At 43.6% G+C, this 15,107-nt stretch overlaps 1 protein-coding gene across 3 annotated transcripts in view; it reads left to right on the top strand.

The window, feature by feature from the left end:
* Positions 1-8,645: 8,645 nt before the first annotated feature.
* LOC120031557 (protein cordon-bleu-like) overlaps positions 8,646-15,107 on the top strand; it is a 45,834-nt gene continuing 39,372 nt past the window's right edge. For all 3 annotated transcript variants that reach the window (XM_038977363.1, XM_038977364.1, XM_038977362.1), the window contains exons 1-3: positions 8,646-8,800; positions 9,902-10,117; positions 13,176-13,386. In XM_038977363.1, the coding sequence (XP_038833291.1) occupies positions 9,909-10,117; positions 13,176-13,386 (420 nt within the window). In that variant the 5' untranslated portion in view covers positions 8,646-8,800; positions 9,902-9,908. The remainder of the gene's footprint in view (positions 8,801-9,901; positions 10,118-13,175; positions 13,387-15,107) is intronic.

Genomic DNA, 15,107 nt, shown 5'->3' with positions numbered 1-15,107 from the left:
CCCCAGTCCCCGCTGCTCAGTGCTCTACTCCCTGTCCTGTGGGATATTACCCTCCACCAGGGATGGTTTCACACACAGCAGCTGGTCTAGAGGGCCAGGTTATACAGTATAATCCTGGTCTGCATCTCAAATGGCACACTACTCCCTATATAGTGCACTACTTTTGACCATGGCCCATAGGGCTCTGGTCAAAAATAGTGCACTATATACTGTAGGGATGCAGATCTGGTGTATAGGGTAGGCTATACAGTATAGGCTTCTCTTGTTTGCACTGGCATGTGCAATCCTCAAAGATTAGGTTCTGAGAGAGACTGAATCCTGTCCAGACACACTGTCTCTATTAAAGGGGACAGGTCTCATGACATGGGTCATGGCTAAGTGAGAGTTGTTAGTCTAAAACCGTGGTCTGAAGCGGTCAGTGGATTAGAGCAGAGACTTAGTCTGCTTCCCAAATGGCAACCTATTCTCTACATAGTGCCCAACTTTTGATCAAAGCCCTATGGACCTTGGTCAAAAGTAGTGCACTATATAGAAATAGGGTAACCTTTAGGACACAGATGTATCTGCAGTAATATGGGATGCTAAAGGAATTACCCTATTAACTGAGCACTGCACCATCTGGCTTCAGAGGCTTTGTTTGGTCCACTCAGCCATGTGTCTTATCAGTAAACTATAGTTGTATGTATTTGTTGCGTCAATAGCTTACTTCAGAACACTGCTGGTGCTCTGTGGTGTTTGCTCTATTTAATAGTTGCATTAAGACATTCCTGAGGTTCACTGGAGCTCCCCAGGGGTGTGTGCTCTGTCCCCTCCTGTACTCCCTGTTCACCCACAACTGCATGGCCAGGCACGACTCCAACACCATCATTAAGTTTGCAGACAACACAACAGTGGTAGGCCTGATCACCGACAACGACGAGACAGCCTATAGGGAGGAGGTCAGAGACCTGGCCGGGTGGTGCCAGAATAACAACCTATCCCTCAACGTAACCAAGACTAAGGAGATGATTGTGGACTACATGAAAAGGAGCACCGAGCACGTCCCCATTCTCATCGACGGGGCTGTAGTGGAGCAGGTTGAGAGCTTCAAATTCCTTGGTGTCCACATCAACAACAAACTAGATTGGTCCAAACACACCAAGACAGTCGTGAAGAGGGCACGACAAATCCTATTCCCCCTTAGGAAACTAAAAAGATTTGGCATGGGTCCTGAGATCCTCAAAAGGTTCTACAGCTGCAACATCGAGAGCATCCTGACCGGTTGCATCACTGCGTGTTTACACACACACCTTCTTTTTTCCCCCGCACCATTGGTTAGAGCCTGTAAGTAAGCATTTCACTAAGGTCTACACCTGTTGTATTCGGCGCACGTGACAAATAAACTTTGATTTGAAGTGAGGATGCTTTGTCATTATTTGTTCGCTAGGTAGGCGGCATGCATACACACTTAGAAGAAACGGTGCTATATAGCACCTAAAAGGGTTCTTCGGCTGTCCCCATAGGAGACCCCTTTGAAGAACCCTTTTTGGTTCCACGTTAGAACCCTTTTGGGTTCCATGTAAAACCCTACCCACAGAGGGTTCTACATGGAACCCAAAGGATCCTACCTGGAACCAAAAAGGATTCTATGGGGACAGCCAAACAACCCTGTTTTCTAAGAGTGTTTAGTTGAAGTGAATATGTTGGCTGTTTTTTCCTGTGGCTGTAATTACTTATGCGATGTCTCACCACCAGTCCTACATAGACCAGGCAGCCCTGAATCACCAACCAGTCAGGAACAGATGACCAGGCCTAGGCACCTAGCTTACATGTCTCTGACTGCTGTTAAGAGAAGAGGGGTGGTGTCTGATTTGTTACAGTACGACAAGTGGTGCCTCTGCCTCTTCCTTAGGTGGATGTCAGAGAGAACGGCAGCCCAGAGATGCTCTTCTCTTATTCATGTATCTCTCTCTTGCTGCCAATGAGTAATTGATCCCAGAAGTCACCTATGTTAGAGCAAGAGGAGCTGGGTTCACTTGTTCCCCCAGAGATGTGGTTACAGTCCTGTCACTCCCAGAACCAGCAGCTTTGGAACTGTCCAAGGCTAGCAGAGCCGGAGTTTTCTGAGCATGGTGTGTGGGTGTGTAATGATAGAGCATGGCATTTGGGAAGAGGCCATTGCGGGGCGAGGAGTGTCATCTGGACTGCAACGGAATACACCCTGTTACACCCTCTACATATTCTACAACCGAAACACCCACATTACCCTCCATAGTGACTCACCCGCTATCATTGTCTAAAAGGGGACACGTTTTAAATCTATACGGAACAACAATAATACACCCCAAAAAACTTTGGAGACACCACGAACCATGACCTAAACATAATGAAAACCGCAAGGCAAATAAACTCAAAAATAAATGTTTTCAGGACCTTGTCTTTCAGATAATTCGTAAAAATCCAAATAACTTCACAGATCTTTATTGTCAAGGGTTTAAACACTTTCCCATGCTCAATGAACTAATTAACAATTAATGAACATGCACCTGTGTAACGGTCGTTAAGACACTAACAGCTTACAGACGGTAGGCAATTAAGGTGACAGTTCTGAAAACTTAGGACACTAAAGAGGCCTTTCTACTGACTCTGAAAAACACCAAAAGAAAGATGCCCAGGGTCCCTGCTCATCTGTGTGAACGTGCCTTAGGCATGCTGCAAGGAGGCATGAGGACTGCAGATGTGGCCAGGGCAATAAATGTGAGACGCCTAAGACAGCGCTACAGGGAGACAGGACGGACAGCTGATCGTCCTCGCAGTGGCAGACCACGTGTAGCAACACCTGCACAGGATCGGTACATCCTAACATCACACCTGCTGGACAGGTACAGGATGGCAACAACAACTACCCGAGTTCAACCAGGAACGCACAATCCCGCCATCAGTGCTCAGACTGTCCGCAATAGGCTGAGAGAGGCTGGACTGAGGGCTTGTAGGCCTGTTGTAAGGCAGGTCCTCACCAGACATCACCGGCAACAAGGTCGCCTATGAGCACAAACCCACCGTCGCTGGACCAGACAGGACTGGCAAAAAGTGCTCTTCACTGACGAGTTGCGGTTTTGTCTCACCAGGGGTGATGGTCGGATTTGCGTTTATCATCGAAGAAATGAGCGTTAAACCGAGGCCTATACTCTGGAGCGGGATCGATTTGGAGGTGGAGTGTCCGTCATGGTCTGGGGCGGTGTGTCACAGCATCATCGGACTGAGCTTGTTGTCATTGCAGGCAATCTCAACGCTGTGCGTTACAGGGAAGACATCCTCCTCCCTCATGCGGTACTATCCCTGCAGGCGTCATCCTGACATGACCCTCCAGACACTGCCACCAGCCATACTGCTCGTTCTGTGTGTGATTTCCTGCAAGACAAGAATGTCAGTGTTCTGCCATGGCCAGCGAAGAGCCCCGATCTCAATCCCATTGAGCACGTCTGGGACCTGTTGAATCAGAGGGTGAGGGCTAGGCCCCCCCCCCCCCCCCCAGAAATGTCCAGGAACTTGCAGGTGCCTTGGTGGAAGAGTGAGGTAACATTTCACAGCAAGAACTGGCAAATCTGGTGCAGTTCATGAGGAGGAGATGCACTGCAGTACTTAATGCAGCTGGTGGCCACATCAGATACTGACTGTTACTTTTGATTTTGACCCCCCCCCCCCTTTGTTCAGGAACGCATTCAATTTCTGTTAGTCACATGTCTGTGGAACTTGTTCAGTTTATGTCTCAGTTGTTGAATCTTGTTATGTTCATACAAATATTTACACATGTTAAGTTTGCCGAAAATAAACGCAGTTGACAGTGAGAGGTTTCTTTTTTTCCCTGAGTTTATATGAAAATATTAATTGGCTTATGTTTTCATTTAAAAAACAATACAACCATGATCTACTTCTCGGTACATTATTTGATTATACTGATTTGACTTTAGACTACCTGTTGGTATTTTCCGTGTTACTGTTCTCAGAGAACTTTGTATTGTAGTAGAGCCAAATACAGTTTTAAATGGACACTTCAGAGAATTCACTGGCCAGGTTGTTATCATCAGAAAGCCAATGAAGTCCTTGCCATCGCAGCAATAAAATAGGGTGGGCTTTAGTCTACCCGTCGAGAAGTTTGTAATTTGAGAGTGGGGGCATATGCTGAATTAGGAAGCTGCATGCTCTTAGCAACTGCAAACAAATGCCTCTGTGGAGCTCAAATGTCCCCTAGATGCATGTGGGTCATTCACTTTTTGCAGCATAAGTCATAAATACCCAGCTGCCACCAAATAGAGAGCAAGTCTCTCTCTCCTAGTGGTGTAAATATAGGTTGCTATGAGAACACCATGGCTCCCAGAGAGCATGCTGCCATTGTTGCTCTGTGGAGTGGCTGAGGGTATTCACTGTCTGTCCTCTGCTCAATAGGGGGGAAACTCAAGTGACAACCGACAAGAATAGCATTGGTTCTAACGTGTGGAAGAGTTTAAGAGCTTCTTAAGGTAGTGTTTTCCCTATGTTATTATAGCATAGGTGGCTCTTATTTTTTGCAGCGGTTGCAACAATTATGATGTAATTTAATATACAGTACCAGTCAAAAGTTTGGACACCCCTACTCATTCCAGGGTTTTCTTTATCTTTACTATTTTCTACATTGTAGAATAACAGTGAAGACATCCAAACTATGAATAACACATATGGAATGATGTAGTAACCAAAAAAGTGTTAAACAAATCAAAATATATTTGAGATTCTTCAAAGTAGCCACCCTTTGCCTTGATGAAAGCTTTGCACACACTTGTCATTATCTCAACCAGCGTCACCTGGTTTTGATGTCTTCACTATTATTCTACAATGTAGAAAATAGTAAAAAAAATTACAAAAACCCTTTAATGAGTAGGTGTGTCCAAACTTTTGACTGATATTGTGTGTGTATGTATGTATGTATGTATGTATGTATGTATGTATGTATGTATGTATGTATGTATGTATATGTATATATAGTTTATTCAAATTTTTTTTTTACTTTTTACCCCTTTTTCATGGTATCCAATTGGTAGTTAGTCTTGTCCCATCAATTTCCGTATGGACTCGGTAGAGTCGAAGGTCGAGAGCCATGCGTCCTCCGAAACACGGCCCTGCCTAGCTGCACTGCATCTTGACACACTGCTCACTTAACCCAGAAGCTAGCCACACGTGCTAGCCACACCTCCAATGTGTCGGAGGAAACACTGTACAACTGGCGACTGATGTCAGCATGCATGCGTCGAGCCCGCCACAGGAGTCGCTAGAGCACGGTGGGACAAGGACATCCCAGCAGGCCAAACCCTCCCCTAACCCGGACGATGCTGGGCCAGTTGTGCGCCGCCTCATCGGTCTCCCGGACGCAGCCAGCTGCGACACAGCCTGGGATCGAACCCAGGTCTGTAGTGACTCCTCAAGCACTGCGATGCAGTGCCTTAGACCGCTGTGCCACTCAGGAGGCTTTATATATATTTCTGCTGCGATTCTGCCACGCTTTTAAATACATGTAGATAGCCGTTGGCTCAATTACTGGAAGTCTATGGGAACGCTAGTAGCAATCCACAGTCTCTCATTGATGTGTGCGGACAGTCTCTCTTTCTCTCTCTCAGCACTTGGACACCTTCCAAATGAAGGCAGATTTTTTTTTTTTCCTCGGTCCTTAATCAATAGCTAGTCTGTTGTGGTATTAAAAGATCCCAAATGAGATGGCCAAAGATTTCTAAAACCAGATCAAGCTGCTTTAGCAGACAATAGGCACAATTGGGTGGACTACATAATTACCCAAAGAAGTATTTTATTTCCTGATATTTACTTGTTTATTCTCCTCTGTCCCTTCATATTATTATTATTATTATTATTAATACATTTTTAAATCAAATGTTCAATGTATATATTTTGATCAGAACCTTCATATTATTGTATGCTAAGAAAAGCACTAATGTCAGGAAATAGATTATTAAGATTTTCCTTTACCTTACACACAGTACACAAATAGCAGTATGTTCCAATAGGATCCTAGTTCCTATGTAGTATAGTATGTAGTTACTAATAATATGCAGGTATTTCATATGCTAATTATGGTCAGTAAAATAAATGTCTGTTGGAGTGAAATGGGTCACTTTTGTTTTATTACTCCATAGTATGCCTAAATGCACAGTGCCTACTTTTTAGAGCATAGTGCTCCCCTTGTTTGGGGCTAATCCCATTGTGTTGCATAGAACGGGCCATGACAGGTGTCTCTCACCACAGTGGTTGTGTACCAAATGGCACTATATCCACTTTATAGTGCACCACTTTAGATTGTCCAGGGCCTATAGGGCTCTGCTCAAAAGTGATGCACCATATAAAGATTAGGGTGCCATTTGGGATGCAGCTAGTGTTTCCCCTACCTTTAACTTCTAAAATGACAGGTCGTCATTGTGCGCGTCTCTCTTCATCAGGTCTAAACGGTCTCCTGCTTCTAATACACTACAGCCCCAAACTCTACTAACATATTCCACTATTTTAATAAGACCCAGGGAAGGAAGGAATATTTATATTTCCATAATTATTTTGTCAGGATAACTTATGAACCTCATACAGTACAAGCTCTTATCAGTCTTTCCTTGCAGAATTAGTCAGTGAGTTGTATCTCCCACTGACTCACTGCTTCCTTTATTGTTGTCCAATACAACAGAGCATTATTGATATGAACTTGAGCCTGTGGCAGAAAGGGCACAGAGGGGTTGACTTATTCTAACTGGATAGTTGCCTAGAGGGGAGCAGAGTCTTATTTGGGCCTTGGAATGTGAACAGTCCCATGCACACAGAGACTAATCTCGTAATCAGTCTAACACAACACCAGGGTAACAAATTGCCAGGTTATAGAAGTAGTATCTATTCACTGGTTAGCTAGATACCCTACAGCTACTGCAGTTCCTGTGCTGTGGGGCTTGTTGTGATGCTTACACACCCCTGCTGGGTCTAAACAGCTAGCTTAGGTTTATAGCAGTAGTAGGCCACTCCTCTCAACACCTAGCTGGTTTGTTAGTCACTGGCTACTCCCTACTGTACTGTGGGGTGATGTTGTTGACCATATCATAGTTACACTATGGTTACACTATCTCTGACAATCCCTACTGCAATGTAATCCAACAATAATTACAGCTGTACGTCTTTTTGGGTAAGTCTCTAAGAGCTTTGCACATCTGGACTGTACAATATTTGCCCATTTATTCTTTGAAACATTATTCAAATTTCCTGTTGATGATTGCTAGACAGCCATTTTCAAGTCTTGCTATAGATTTCCAAGCTGATTTAAGTCAAAATTGTAACCGGGGTCACTCGGTTGCATACCACGACAACATTATATGTAACTCCAGTGTAGATTTGGGCTACTCCTTGCCTGCCAATGACAAGCATACCCATAACATGATGCAGCCACCACCATGCTTGAAAATATGAAGAGTGGTACTCAGTGATGTGTTGTGTTGGATTTGCCCCAAGCATTACGCTTTGTATTCAGGACAAAAAGTAAATTTCTTTGCTCAAAGGGATATTCCATTTTCTTTTTTTTACACCTCTACCAAACGGTGTCCTTCTTTAGGCATTGAAAAACCTCCCTTGTCTTTGTGATTGTGTCTGTGCTTGAAATTCATTACTCGATTGAGGGACCTTACAGATATGAAATGACGTTGAACCAACGTGGAATAGACACTGAATTGACATCTGTGGGAAGTTAGAAAAAGTTATGAATCGTCCTCAGATTCTCATCAGATTGTCCAAGAAACCTCCAAGGTAACTAGCTAGCTAGCTTGTAATCCTGGAAGTATAGCCAACCCTATTATAATTGTTAGCTAAGATACAGTAACGTTACGCTAGCTAAATTATTTTGGGGGTTAATATAGAATTGGCTGGTGATATCACTGAGCTCAAGAGATAAAATTATTTTGCAGATGAGTTTCAAAGGAAAAGAACATAATTAAATTTTCATGCATTTTGGATTACAATGGCCTTTAAAAAAGTCACCAGAAGTGACCTTCTCACAGTCGTTAAACAAAATCTTGTATGTGTTTCCATTGGATTGTGTGTTCAGTTAAAAAAATATCTTGGGTTGATTCCTTTCATAACTGGGCAATGAAGTGGAGAGAGCGGACTGAGTGGTTCTGTGAAAGGCCCATTTGTAACCCAGTCACTGAGGATCACTGAGGAAGCTGCACTTACTGCCCAGCTCAGTAACGGAGTTTCCTTCTCTCTTTGGGAGACACTCTCTCTGCCGGAAAAGGTTCTTTGTTTGTTTGTGTGTGTGTGTGTGTGTGTGTGTGTTGGCTGACTCAATGGGTCCTGGGCTGGAGACAAGGGCACACTAAGATCTCAGTCTCGAGCGGAGATTTGCGAGTTGTTGCCCCAATTTCAAACACACAGCTACACAGGTGCAGTGTCTACCTGACCCATTCATATTGGTATACCACACTACACTGGTTTTGATCATGAAGTTCTTTTCATTTAATCGCCCTCTCTGTAGTGTTTGGAACAATTGTATTTCAATGGTTCAATTGCTCTGTGGCGGTGTATGGATGCCGGACTTAGTTATTAATAATTAACTTAAGTGAGGTTAGAGTCCAAGCACAGTGGTTTGTTGAATGTTCACATGCATGCCTACTCTCCACCTTCAAAGAACAAGGTGTCTTCAAGGCTCCTAGAAGAGACCTTTTCCCTGTAGTCCTTGGGAAGGATTTATAAACATAAACACGGACTGATATACAGAACGCTTAATCAAAAGCCCAAGGACTGATTTGACGTGAGTGGTGCAGATTTATCTCATACTGTTGTTTGCTCAGTAGGGAGAAAGTGTGTAGCTATTGAACATACCTAGAAGGGAAAGAGCATTAATCATTGTAAACTGTATATTATAGTCAAGATAATGGTGTGTGCTGAGACAAAGCTACAATTTGTTCCTCTGACACGTGTCAAATAAATAGTCAGGTGTAGTGAAAGTTAGGACCACTAATGATTTACATAATCTTCTCTCAAAGTCCTGCCATCAGTGCAGTTAGCGCCATGTATTTTGGTGCAGTGTAGAGGTGCCGCCTGCGCTCAAAAAAGAGAGTTGAAAAGGTTTTTTATGTCTATTGTAATTGATATATTGAAGCATGAAGCATTATACAGTATAATGACAGACAATAGAAAAACATTGTGATGCGACAGACACGAGTTTGGATGAATTGCAATGCATGCTGGTTATCTTTATCCTTGTGTGTTTAGATGGTTACATCTCTATACTGAATAAAATTATTGTTTTATTTATTTGCACACAAGAAACTACAAAACAATATGATAACAGTTTAAAAGGCAAATGAAAAGAGCATGTGCAGGAAGGGTTAAAAACCCAAAGGCTTGAAGAGCACCTCTTTTTTTTAAAGTATTTATAAAACAAGATAACTGCATTAAGTTTTTATAATAATGAACAAATCATGATAAGGAAAGTCCTTGGTGTCAGATTTGAATGGAACATCACATCAACACAGACCATTGTGACCCTGACAACCAATAAACAACCTTTACATATCTGGAGACAGACTTGCTTTTAAGTAATCTCTCTGAAAGACAGTAAGTTATTGCCATTCAAGTTGCCTCTTATGTTTGTTGTCACCTATCCCAGCGCAAAACAGCAAAGTAGTGCGAAATCTTGTCTATTCTATTTCCCTTTGAATCGCCATGACGACCGGACTGCCTTTTCTGGGAGAAAACAAAACAACATAATTAATTTCTCTAGGTTGCCACAATCAGGCCAATCTGCAAAGGACAATTTCGCTCTAAAATATCTGATTATAAAACTAATCTTAACCCAAAACTTAGCCATACCCCTAACCTTATGCCTTAACCTCTGTCCGTCCCCCAGGAAGAGGATGAAGTCCCGAGCCCCTCCTCCACCCCCGGCCCCCGAGCCCGCCCCCAGGAGAATCTTCCGTAACGCCGTGCCTGATGGGGGAGGCTCAGCGCAGGGCAGTATGGGCAGCATGGGGATGGACACCAAGGAGAACATGATGAGGACCAGCGTAGACCTCCACATCACTCTGCCTCAAGGCTACCAGACCAGCAGCACAGTGGACGGCAGGTGAGAGGCAACACACGCACACACCAACACACACACACACACCTCACATATGCACACGTACACATTAACCCTTCGACCCTCAATTCACAGATTCTGTTATGTATGTGGATGTGGCCTTGTTTGGTATCTGATCAGAGAGGCCTTTTCAAGGTTCCCTCAGTGGCCCAGAATCAGTGTGTGTGCGCATGTTGTGAGAAGCTGACCTGCCAGAGCCTCTCTAGCCTTAATGAGGGTCTCTCTCTCTTTCTGCTGGAGCAGTGAGTGAATCAGACCAGGCCATCCAGGACTCCAGCCCTCATGCAGAAAACAAGACAAGGGCCTCTGTTAATGCTTTTAATGAGTGGCATGTGAGAGTTTCTAACAGTATTTTTTAAAAACCAATATAGGACAGTGGTCCCAGGTCTGTCTGAAGTCTTGCCAACTGCTCTGGACAGAAATAAAACAGATCTGGGATCAGGCTCATACAGTGGTCGTCATCTCTCTCACTTGGGGCCGTATTTTCCATTTCCTTTTACTCTGTGTGATGCTCTTTGCCAAGTAATTTGGGTAACACTTAATTTGGATAGTCCATCTTTAGACTATCAGTAACATTTCAACTAGCTATCTATACTAAACAAAAATATAAACACAACATGTAAAGTGTGGGTCCCATGTTTCATGAGCAGAAATAAAATTAACATTTCTAATACGAACAAAAAGCTTATTACTTTCAAATTTGGTGCACAAATTGGTTTACATCACTGTTACTGAACATTTCTCCTTTGCCAAGATAATCCATCCACCTGACAGGTGTGGCATATGAAGAAGCTGATGCTGGGGACAATAAAAGGCCACTCCAGAATGTGCAGTTTTATCACACAACACAATGCCAAAGGTGTCTCAAGTTTTGAGGGAGAGTGCAATTGGGATACTGACTGCAGGAATTTCCACCAGAGCTGTTGCCAGAGAATGTTTATTTCTCTACCATAAGCCACCTCCAATATCGTTTTAGAGAATTTGACAGTACAACCAACCGGCCTCACAACCGCAGACCACATGTAACCACGCCAGTCCAGGACCTCCACATCCGGCTTCTTCACCTGCGGGATGGTCTGAGACGAGCCACCCGGACAGCTGATGAAACTGTGGGTTTCATTTATTTTATTTTATTTAACTAGTAAAGTCAGTTAAGAAGAAATTCTTATTTACAATGACGGCCTACCCCGGCCAAACCCTAACCCGGACGACGCTGGGCCAATTGTGTGCCGCCCTATGAGACTCCCAATCACGGCCAGTTGTGATACAGCCTGGAATCATACCAGGGTCTGTAGTGACGCCTCTATCACTGAGATGCAGAGCCTTAGACCGCTGCGCCACTCGGGAGCCCCTTTCGTTTGCACAAACAAAGAATTTCAGCACAAACTGTAAGAAAGCGCCTCAGGGAAGCTCATCTGCGTGCTCGTCATCCTCACCAGGGTCTTGACCTGACTGGTTTTCTGATCCACATCCATTTCCTTATATGAACTGTAACTCAGTAAAATCTTTTAACTTGTTGCATTTTTATATTTTTGTTCAGTATAGATTCACACGTTACTGAGCACAAATCACATCTCTATCCCTAACCTTAAACCTTATCTTAACCCTAAACTTAACCCTTATTCTTAACCTAACCCTAACCGTAACCTTAGCATACAGTTGCTTATCAACAGATAGTTTGTTGATAGTATGACCATCTGTAGAGCATTTACAGATGAAAAAAAAAATCTGGACAATCCAAATTAAGTGTGTGTAACCGTCATTTGATTTATGGGAAATCAGTTTTGCTGTCCCAGTGCATGATAAAGCCCAAGGGAGTTTCATCCAGGTGTCATAAATGTCTTGTAATCACCTGGTTCATGTGTGCAGGAAGCAGTCAGACAACACCCTCTCCATTATGGTGTGTAAGGGTTTTGTCACACTTGTCAAACTGTTTTCATTATGATAGGGAATACAGATCAATGTGTTGTGTTTCCAGTGTCTTGTCAAAGCCTCATTTGCTAGCTAGATATGTTATTCTAAGAAGAAAGTTCTAGTATAAATTAATGCATTGTTATTTTCGAGTGAACCGTAACTCCCCATCCTACAGCTAATGTGTAATGCATTATGATGCAGTTGTAAGACCTGTGATGAGCGACCTTTGCTCTGGTCTTTACGTGTTGGTTGTTCAGAGCAGACCTTTAGCACTTTGGTCATATGAGCTGTCTTCTCCCAGCAGGCAGTAGAAAGCATCCTTGAGTTTCTCTCTGTCCTGGGTTGACAGTTACCCTTTGACACCTCGTCAGTTGACGTTCTGTATTCCATGACATGGGACTTCATATGATGCTCAAAAACAGAACATTGTATCAGGATTTATTAAGACATTCTACATTCTCAAGTGAAGGATTTAGGACACTGGCCAGTCGGGCTAGTAGACTGCAATTTTTACTAGCCCAGGTTACATTCTTCTAGCCAAATTTGTGCCATTTGAAATCCAAAATATCACTTGCCTGATGGGCTAGTTTGGCACATTTTCTACTAGCCCTATCTGCAAAGTACTAGCCTCAGGCTAGTTTAATTTCCATCCCTGCATACATATATTATAAGTAGACCAGATGGGTAATTTATTGTCAATTGACTAAGGCTAGATTTCCTATCTGTAATTCATTTAACTTTCTAAAACGTCACTAAGTTCAGATCATTAAATCAGACTTTTATGTACCAATTTGCAGGCTTATCTAATGCTGTAAGCCGAGCGGCATGAGTGCCTGCCTTTGCATCACCCAGTGTAATTACAGCTAAAGGAGGTAACCCTATCTGTCAGTCAAGTCACATCCCAAATGGCACCCTATTCCCTATATAGTGCACTACTTTTGACCAGAGCCCATAGCGGTCTTGTCAAAAGTAGTGGTCCTTGGTCAGAGAAGTGCTCTAACTAGGGAATAGGGACTTACCTTGGTCTACTTTGTCCCGCTCCGCTCTGACGAGCCTATGACTCTACCTCCACCTGGCTTCCTGTCTGTGACTCAGCCTGGCTTCCTGTGCTGCTTTTGCCTCTGTGCAGCAAGGCGCTCATGGACCTGTTGGTGGATCTGTGCAGCCGGTACCACCTGAACCCAGCCTATCACACCCTGGAGCTGCTGTCCAGCGAGGGCCTGTCCCTAGCCTTCAAGCCCAACAGCCTGCTGGGGTCCCTGGACGTTGTTGCCATAAGCATCAGGGAGAAAGTGTTGCAGGACAAAGTGGTGCGGAAACCTCCGCCTAAAGTGCCAGAGGTGAGTACCTACTGATCCTGACCCTGATATAGAGATCTGTGTGTGTGTGTGTGTGTGTTTGTTTGTTACTGAGGATATGTAGCTGCATTGTGATTGTGAATAAGCAATTAGCTGTGTTTTATTGTAACCTGATTCATAGTTATCCTCTGTTTAGTCTTCCATGAATGCACATGTATGTAGCACTTCATGAAGTTATTGGAAATGAGTTTGTTCCGGTCTGGGCCTTTTGCTGTTGTTGTAGTGCATGGGTGGGTATCGTTGACTGTTTTTGGGATACAATAAATAAGATGTTTTCAGCATTCATTGAACCTAACCTTTGACACCTGGGAAATGTGATGTATGAATCTCTATGTAACCATTGCGATCGCCCTTCTTTACCTTTTGACACTAAATCGTGGCAGCAGGAAAGGCCACAAAACCCCGAAAGGGCTCATGCTAAGGTAGGCAGCAGGTGTTATAGAGCCAGTCTCTAAGTCAGTGGGATTATTACCGGCTTTCGGTGGCTGATTGAGTGTCTTCTCGCTCTGTCTCCAGTGTCTCCTACCTACCTACCTACCTACCTAGCATGTGAATTTTTCATGAGAGCCTTACCTTTAGTTACCATGCATTATTTCTACTCTACTCTCAGGCCTCCCTGGCCCTGGGGGCCCTGCTCCCCCTATCTCCCTTTGACCTCCCTTTGGCTGATGGCCATAGTCTGACACTATTTCACTCTGAGTCATCGACATTGTGGGTAACACTTTACTTAAAACCAATCGGTATAATGCATTATGATGTGGTTGTAATGCATTTTATGACTTGTAATAAGCATGTACAGTATAGCCCCCCTTTGAACTGAGTGGTGTAAATTTAAGTAAGCATACATAATAATCTATTGATTTCGATGTATGGATTTTTATGTATTCCACTAACATTTGATAAATTGTTGCCAAAAAATATGCTTTGATTCTTTTTTTATAAGTTGCCTCAGTAAGTATTAGCAAAGAACCACACACAAAAACAGTTGTGCTTGTGATTGTTACACACTCTTGACTGGTAAGTGGTTGACATGATGTTTTCAGAAGGAGAGTCTTGAAGTCTGTACATTGTGTACTGGTGTGTGACTGTCATGGCCTCCGTGAGAACAGTATCTTTGTTGTATGTCCCAAATGGCACCCTACTTCCTATATAGTGCACTACTTTTGACCAGATCCCTATGGGACCTTGTTAAAAGTAGTGCACTATATAGGGAATTGTGTGCCATTTGGGATGCACACTGTGTTCTTCATAACAACCACCTCAACCCTCTTAGTGCTGCTGGCACTGTTGTTATGATCTCTCTCTATGGGTACACCAAACACCCTGGGACTGACCAGTCATTGGCTGCCCACACACAGGCCCTCTCTGTCAGGCCTCGACTTGGCTCCCAGCCTCAGTTACCTCAGTGCTAGTCTTGAATGACCCCCCCCCCAGTCCCCCCCCCCCCCCCCCCCCCAGGTCTGTCAACAAATGTCTACGTTCTAAGGGAAAAGCTGAAAGTAAAGCGTAACCTCTTTTAAGTGAGGTGGAGTGAAGTTTTTAGTTAATCATGGTTTATCTCACGAGTCTGACACCCACTTTTTGTCTCTCCCTCTCTCTCAATATTTTCCACGCTAGTTTTTCCCATTGGATGTGTACTGCTGAGATCTTTACTTTCATGTCCCATTTAATTACTGAACTTAGACCTGGGTTCAAATTGTATA

The sequence above is a fragment of the Salvelinus namaycush genome, chromosome 37 (assembly GCF_016432855.1).
Source record: "Salvelinus namaycush isolate Seneca chromosome 37, SaNama_1.0, whole genome shotgun sequence".
NCBI lineage: Eukaryota > Metazoa > Chordata > Actinopteri > Salmoniformes > Salmonidae > Salvelinus > Salvelinus namaycush.
Note: the sequence above shows the minus strand (reverse complement) of the source record. Positions and strands in the feature narration are given on the sequence as shown.